Source organism: Amaranthus tricolor, chromosome 1 (assembly GCF_026212465.1).
Source record: "Amaranthus tricolor cultivar Red isolate AtriRed21 chromosome 1, ASM2621246v1, whole genome shotgun sequence".
NCBI classification, from domain to species: Eukaryota; Viridiplantae; Streptophyta; class Magnoliopsida; order Caryophyllales; family Amaranthaceae; genus Amaranthus; species Amaranthus tricolor.
Genome location: NC_080047.1, coordinates 419,077 through 426,663, shown reverse-complemented (window position 1 = coordinate 426,663; position 7,587 = coordinate 419,077). Strand labels below are relative to the sequence as shown.

At 35.2% G+C, this 7,587-nt stretch overlaps 2 protein-coding genes across 2 annotated transcripts; both read left to right on the top strand.

Moving 5' to 3' along the window:
- The first annotated feature begins 268 nt into the window (after positions 1 to 268).
- On the top strand, positions 269 to 3,304 carry LOC130825811 (RNA polymerase II C-terminal domain phosphatase-like 5). Its single transcript, XM_057691240.1, has 5 exons — positions 269 to 417; positions 887 to 984; positions 1,078 to 1,296; positions 2,366 to 2,610; positions 2,726 to 3,304. Exons 1-5 carry the CDS (start codon positions 269 to 271, stop codon positions 3,302 to 3,304), a joined length of 1,290 nt encoding a protein of 429 aa, XP_057547223.1.
- Positions 3,305 to 5,247: 1,943 nt separating this feature from the next.
- On the top strand, positions 5,248 to 6,743 carry LOC130825783 (uncharacterized). Its single transcript, XM_057691192.1, has 2 exons — positions 5,248 to 5,802; positions 6,066 to 6,743. The coding sequence occupies exons 1-2, from the start codon at positions 5,248 to 5,250 to the stop codon at positions 6,741 to 6,743; spliced, it is 1,233 nt and encodes a 410-aa protein (XP_057547175.1).
- The last annotated feature ends 844 nt before the right edge of the window (positions 6,744 to 7,587 follow it).

The window sequence follows — 7,587 nt, the reverse complement described above, 5'->3', positions numbered from 1 at the left end:
TCTTCCAATCGTTGAATCCAGTGCCATTAAAGGGTATCGGAACCAATAAAAGTTGAGAATCACTTGGATGAAGATAATAGGGTGAAGCCGGATCTTGAATAGGGTCGAGGTTTTTGGTGCCGGAGTTGTTTGTGATGGCGGCCATTAGAAAGAAAGAAAGAAAAAGAGCAGCAAGAGTGAATCGGCAGAGAAAGGGGACAAAGAACCAGAGAAGACGAAGAAAGGAGAGAAAAGAAAGAAAAAAAAAAAAAAGGGAAATCAGGAAATAATGGTTACCAACGGGATAGATGTTAACTTGAAGGCGTCTGATACCATGTTGAAGATGGAGCATTCATCCATTTGCAGAAAGATCAAGCAACAGAAAGAAAAGAGAAGAAGGATGCCATTGTTATTGAAAAGGAAAGATGAAGAAGAAAAGTTAAAAAACAGTAAAAACCAAAATTACAAAACAGGAAGTGATATATATAATGTATATATATATATATATCAAAGAGAGACTTAAAAAAGAAGACTTAAAAAAATGTACAAAGACTAAAACATCTATTTATATCATCCTTTTATTGGAGCTAGTAGGGGTATATCTTATATCATTAACAGATATAAAAATTTATGGGTTTTTTCTCACTTCTCTAATTATGTTCATGTTTTGTGGTAACTTCTAATCCTTCATTATTTTAGTATTTTATTATTTATTTCTTGATTTGAGTTGGTTTATAATATTTCTCTATTTTTCTTGATTATTTCTTGTCATGTTCATTTTTAAATTATTGGTGCTAGAATGGTTTTATTTGTTGTTGATAATTTTGTTAGTTGTGATGTTTATTAGTGAGTAGTTAGTTAGGGTTTGGAGTTAACTCAACCCTTGTTGATGGCTTGATAATAGCAGAATATTGGTTGACATTGGTCTGAATGGAGACTTAGTAGAAGGGTTGCTCCATCCATTGCTTGAGGGTTGCCATGATTGCTTTTGGGAGGCCAACGAGAGTTGGATCCCGGAGTAACCTAAACCTTTTCGCAATGAATGGAGTCGGGTGCAAGGGATCAACGAGAGTTGAATCCAATTGTCCCTTTAACTAGGAGTCTCTCCCTCCGCCTACGAGAGTAGGGGAGGATTGACGGATAATAGACTTTTGTTGCCCGATTCTCTTGTCTTTACTAATGAGAGTGAGGAGGATGAGATTCTTGGAGGTGATCCCAAGCCCGATCCAAGATCGGAACACTCTTTGTATTTTGTTCCACTTCTCTTCAATCAAACCAAAGGAAATCAAAACCTCTGCCATAAAATAGCCGTCACAAGTGAGTTAACACCATCCCATTGCTTCTTTGTTTGTTATTTACATAGTTGTAGTTGTAGTTGTAGTCTAGCTCATCACCAATCTTCCATTACATGATCCCCTAATACTTAAAGAGGCCCTAAGTCTCGCAGCTTATCTCCTTGTGGATCGACCTCCTACTTGCCACTACACTTGTGTAGTGTTAATTAAGGGTGTTTATAAATTTTATTTGATTAGAGGTTTTAGCAACGACACTAAAAAAAAGCCCTCTATCATACATAAACGAAAATTTGAAAAAACTAGGTTTATTATCAAAACAATACTAAAAATAAGCTCTGGAAAATTTAATTTTCAAAATATACATTGGTTCGTTGTTATGAACAGCGAACAATCTTAGTATATTTTTTTGTCCTTTTAAAAATTATGTTGTTGTCTCCCTTAGTGAATAAAATCGTAGCAAATTTTTTCTCTTGTTTGATGTGCCTGTTAATAACGGTGAATTAGTCTTGACCTTTTTGAGAATTAAAATTTTACGAAGCTTTTTTTAAAATTCTTTTTTATAAAATAAAATTATTTTATTCAGTTTTCTACATAGGTGAGTCTTAAGTCAATATCCCCTCATGGGCTATAGACGGCTATATACCAAAAACAAATTGTAAGTAATCACCTTAATAAATAAAATCTATATAGATCAGCCCAATATAAATGGTGTCACTCCGCTTCAATTAAAAGAAATTTTATTTTAAAATTGAAAATACGTCTATTCGGAAACTTAATAATTTAAAATTTCTTTGGATTCTTTTTCATGGTTAAATAAACGACATGTAATCTTGTAGGACCTTTTAAAGTGATAATCTTTTAGAAATATTATTAAATCATTTTTTTTCTTTTGAAAACAATTTAAACTATAACAAACATTACATAAGTATAGCCATAAATAAAGGAGCAGGTAATTATTGTACTCTTTATAAATATCCCGAAAGGGAGGCCAGTTAAATTATCAAAATTCACTCCAAAAAGTTAGGATTTAGAATTTTTCTAGAACCTGATTTTTTGCTTAACGGTGATATACCTGAATTTTCTAAAGTCAGGAAAAAGCGAGATAATTTACATTATGAATCAAGCAACTTCAATCCGTCATCATTTTGATGAAAAATTGATGAATGATGTTCGTGATCAAAAATTAAAGAAATTATTAGGGCAAAAGAAATTACACCTAGTGCTAGACTTGGACAAAACTCTTTTACATTCAAAACAAATCAAAACCCTAACCACTCGCGACAAACTACGAATAGAAGTTTACCGTCAAATGAATAAGAATGGCGATTTGTACGAGGTAATTCTGTAAATCTTTTTTTCTATAATTAGAAATCATAGTACTATTTATCTTTTTTAACTTATTTTCTACACCGTTTAAAATTTGCTTTTTTTTTTTTTTTTTTTTTTTTAAGGTTGGTATGAAGTCTCAAGGTGAAAAATTCATGACAAAATTAAGGCCAAATGTGCAAAATTTCCTCAATGAAGCAAGCAAATTATTTGATTTCTCAGTTTTTACACTTGGAACACGTGCTTATGCAAGACGAATGATGAAATTACTTGACCCTGATGGTTTGTACTTTGCTCATTCACAAGTGATCACAAGAGAAGATCTCGTTACGCCACAATCTAAGAAAATTCCATTTCAAAAAGACCTTAATTTTATATTGTCACATGAAAAGGTTGTTTTAATTGTAGATGATGACAAAAAAGTATGGAAGAATAATGCTGAAAATTTGATTGATATAAGTCCATATGAGTACTTTCAGGATAATACAACTCAATCTGTCTCTTCGAATAGAGAACGAGTTCGATTGGTTGTAAGTGAAGAGAGTGTTAAGTATGGTGAATTAACAAGGGTTTTGAGAGAGTTGAGAAAGATTCATAAGGAATTTTATGATATTAAAGAGGACAATCAAGATCAATTCGAAAATCGAGATGTTAGAGTTGTAATTAAGGAGATAAAAAGAAAGTTTAGATTGTTGGGGAACTAATTTATCATCACATATCTCAATTGATTTATTAAAGTAATAAATAATATAATTTTATTAATAAGTGGAATTGGATCGATTTTTCATTTTGGTATTAGTACATTAATGATGTAATTTTTAATTTGTTGATTAACTTCTTGATTTTTGATTACATTTAAGTAATAATATTTTTAATTACTCATAGTCATTTTCTTAATTTTTATTTTTGTCTGGAATTTATAAATCTTTGATGCCTTTATATATTGTGTTTTTGTTCCCTGCTTGATTAAGATACTAAATTTCTATGGTTGAGTTTAGTCCGCAAAAGAATTTAAATCTAACAAATAAAAACAAAAGTATAAAAAGTTGTGTATAAAGCAACATAGATACATATATTCACGCCATTTACTAGGGAATAGGATTAACAACTATGTTGGAATTCGCCTTTAAGGGTGTACGATGTGATCGACTGTATAGGGCCTCTCTTTCTTCCGTGTAAGAAAAAGTTAGTTAAAAAAGAAATATGTTAAATTTATTAATAAAATAAATATTTACTATAAATAAGGCGCATGATAAAAATTTTAAACAGAGCACCCAAAATTTTCAAGACAGCTCGGTTGAAATTAACTAACATAATAGATATATACGCCTTTTATATCGCATTAGTCGTTACGTAACAATTTGGTGATTAGTGACCTTGATTATCCTCAATTTATTCACATATTTCACATAAAATAAAGTTTAATAATTTGAATTGGGTTTTTAAGATGAATCTCACCTATTACTTCTCTTTTCTTAGTTTGCAATGTAATAAAAAAAAGGTTAAATAAATTGATAAAATTGTAGATATGGTATACTCATTCAATCAACTTTTAATGTGAAAGATAAATTTAGATTTTTTTTTTTGAATTGAAAAGATGAATTTAGATAGGATAAGCTTTAAATTAGTAATGATCTAAATTTAGTTATATTTGTGCTTTTGATAAGGTCAAAGATTTGTAATTCTTTGTTTTCGTTTATGATAGACCATATTAAAATGTTCTAGAAGGAAGTCATCCGAACACCGAGAAAAAGGATGCTCATCTCCCCAATGTAGATGATTTACACGGCTTCAATCCATTCTTGGGGACGGGTGGGCAAAATGGCTTCTAAATATGCCTTCAAATCAAAAAGAAATTGTTCAAAAAGACCTTTTATTCTTAGTGGATCCAGCTTCGATTTTGAGTTCATTCAGAGATCTCTTGAGGTTGACATCTCCATATACAACCTTGAACATAGTAGGTCATTCAAATGCTCTCCTCCATCTGATCTCTGACAAGGAATCACACCAGCTTCACATCTCAGTTGTCTCAACCTGCGAGAAAAATTGCCTACCTGTGTGCTCTTTAAAGATTCAGCAGGTAACCGACACATTTTTCAGCCTCATTTTGAACAAGGAGATGCCTTTAGCAGCCCGAGTTCCTCCCCATGTGCTTTGGGAGCGGACCATGATCACCAATAGCTCTAACCCTATCTCTATTCTGGCGTGGAATGCTAAAGGCATTGCGCGTCCTAGTTTCCGGGAAAACATCCTTCACCTGATCTCGTCTCATAACCCTGTTGTTATTTGCCTTTCCGAAACCCGATGCTCTGCTACTAAAACTGAAAAAATTATGGAAGCCCTACCCTTTTCAAATTTTGTGTTGGCGGAACTTCATGCTTTGTGGAATTCTGCTTATTTGAGATAGCTCAAGAGTTTTATTCACACCTGTCTCTAAGGATCTCCATGCTATTAATGGCATTCTTCAGATATTATCCTCCAACACTAGTGTTTATATTTTTTCCATCTATGCTAGTACTTGCTTTGAGGAGAAATCTTTACAATGGCATGAGCTTAGGACTATTGCTTTTAGTATATGCTTGGAGATTTTAACCAAATTGCTTGTTCTTCTGAAAAACTCGGTGAGAACCAACACTCTATTAGAAAAATGGAGGCTTTTAAAGACTTTTGGGATGACTGTAATCTTTCGGACTTGGGTTGTAATGGCCTTAGGTTTACTTGGTCCAATATGAGGAGAACTGCTCTCCAGCTTAACCCTCCTTGGGTTCTTCTCCCGAATAAGACCTTTAAACTTGAGCCTATGTGGTACCTTAAATCATCCTTCAAGTCTCTTGTAAATAATGCTTGGTCCTCTAACTCTTATACCTTTCTTGTGAACCTCAAAAGTTTGTCTCAACAAATTGGTTCCTGGGATGAATCTTCCTTTGGTAACATCTTTATGGAAAAATCCCTTCTTACGAAAATAATTTCAGGCATTGAAAAGACCGTAGAATCCCACCCAAACTTTAGTAACCTCTGGAGCCATTTCAAATATATTCATTCTGACCTGGACTCTATCCTCCTCAAAGAGGAAGAGTTCTGGAGAACTAGAGCTAGGGATTCCTTGCTTCAAGGGGGTGACAACAATACCACCTTCTTTCACCAATCTGTTCTTATTAGAAGAAAAAGGAATAGGATGGACTCCATCCATGACCCACAACGAGTGCTCACCTTTGATCCTAATCAAATAGCTAACATCTTCCAATCCTTCTTTTGTTCCCTCTTCACTTCCCAACAAACCTCCGCCCCCCTCTCTTCCCACTCTCCCTCCCTTTCCCTAGTTATCTCTATTTCATCCATCCCCTCTTTGACTGAAATAAAAAAAAGCAGCCTTTTCCCTTCCAGCTCTTAAATCCCCTAGTCTTGATGGGTATCACTATCTGTTTTACCACAAACATTGGACAACCATCGAACAATCCCTTGTAGCAAGATCATCTCAACCCGGACGAAATCAACCCGGAGATTAACTACACATATCTGGCTCTTATCCCTAAAACTAATCTTCCTTCCTCTCCAAACCAATTCCGCCCTATCAGCCTCTGCAACTCGGTTTATAAGATCATCTCAAAGATCCTGGTAGCAAGGATTCGTCCTTCCCTTCATTCCCTTATCTCTCCCTTCCAAAATAGCTTCTTGCTTGGAAAGGGGACTAATGTCAACTATCTTGCCTTGAAAATTGACCTCAAAAAAGCCTATGATAGCATTGAATGGAGCTTTATTAGAGACTCTCTCCTCCACCATGGATTTGATGAGTTATCTTGTAAGCTTATTATGAGTTGTGTTTCATCCTCTACTATCTCTGTTCTCATTAATGGGTTTCCTACTGCTCCTTTTTCCCCTTCAAGAGGGATCCGGCAAGCTGACCTAATATCCCTCTACTTGTTCATCCTCTGCATGGAAGCTCTATCTAGGAAGATCGAGCTTGTTGTAGAATGGGGGCAGTGGAAACCCTTTTCCCTTAAAGGCAATAAAGCTTCTATTTCCCATCTCATGTTCACAGACGACCTTCTTCTCTTTGGAGTAGCAGACATTAACACAATCTTATTTGTTAAAGAAGTTTTCCAGGAATTTAGTTCTGAGTCAGGGTTGTCTGCTAACCCTTAGAAATGCACTCTCTGCTTCTTAAAAAATCCCCCTAGTACTACCCAACAAGCCATTTTCGATCTCCTCTCTATTCCAATCTCTGTATGTCTTGGTTCTTACATGGGATTCCCTCTCCTCGATAAGCGGCCTTCCCTAGCCACTCTCCATGATATCACCCGAAAAATTTCTAATAGACTGGCCTCTTGGAAATCCAAACTCCTTTTTAAAGAACGGCGCCTAGTTCTTATAAACTTTATCGTCAATTCCATCCCAACATACACTTCCTCATGTAATAGACTCCCTAAAGCCCTGAGCCTTAAGATTAATCAAATCATCCAAAACTTTTTCTGGGGATCCAATGACTCTTCTCATAGAAAAGCCCATTTGATTGCTTGGAAGCAGATCACAGCTCCTAAAGCCCTTGGGGTCTGGGTATTTGCCAAAATGAATTGGCCAATCAAATTGCATAACTTAAACTCTGTTGGAAGCTCCATTTTGAGGGTACTCTTGCTTCCTCCTTCTTTCGAGCTAAATATCAAAGGAAAGATTCCTCTTTTCGCCCTTTTAACCGTGACTCTCATACCTGGCAAAATATAGGAAAAATTGGGGCCCCTTTGAACAAATAGCTACATGGAATATAAGCTCATCCTCTAACCTCTCTCTGTGGTTTGATAATTAGACTCAGATTGGCTCTCTAAGATCCATTCTTGTTGGTCCTCTTCGTGCACAAGACCTCGACCTCGACCTCTCCCTTAAGGACCTCTTATCAAACAACTAGTGGAACTAAGCTTGTATGTCCTACTCCCTTCCAGACTGGCTTCTTAATCATATCTCTGCTATTTTCATTAGCAAATCAGGCTCTGAC

What these genes read in the sequence shown, in the direction of transcription:
- LOC130825811 (XM_057691240.1), top strand. Translation starts at nt 269, where the DNA reads ATGGTTACCAACGGGATAGATGTTAACTTGAAGGCGTCTGATACCATG. An exon ending in AGGAAAGATGAAGAAGAAAA is followed by an intron (nt 418 to 886) that starts GTTAAAAAACAG and finishes TGATAATAGCAG; the next exon opens with AATATTGGTTGACATTGGTC. An exon ending in AGAATGGCGATTTGTACGAG is followed by an intron (nt 2,611 to 2,725) that starts GTAATTCTGTAA and finishes TTTTTTTTTAAG; the next exon opens with GTTGGTATGAAGTCTCAAGG.
- LOC130825783 (XM_057691192.1), top strand. Translation starts at nt 5,248, where the DNA reads ATGGAGGCTTTTAAAGACTTTTGGGATGACTGTAATCTTTCGGACTTG. An exon ending in CCATCCATGACCCACAACGA is followed by an intron (nt 5,803 to 6,065) that starts GTGCTCACCTTT and finishes AATCCCTTGTAG; the next exon opens with CAAGATCATCTCAACCCGGA.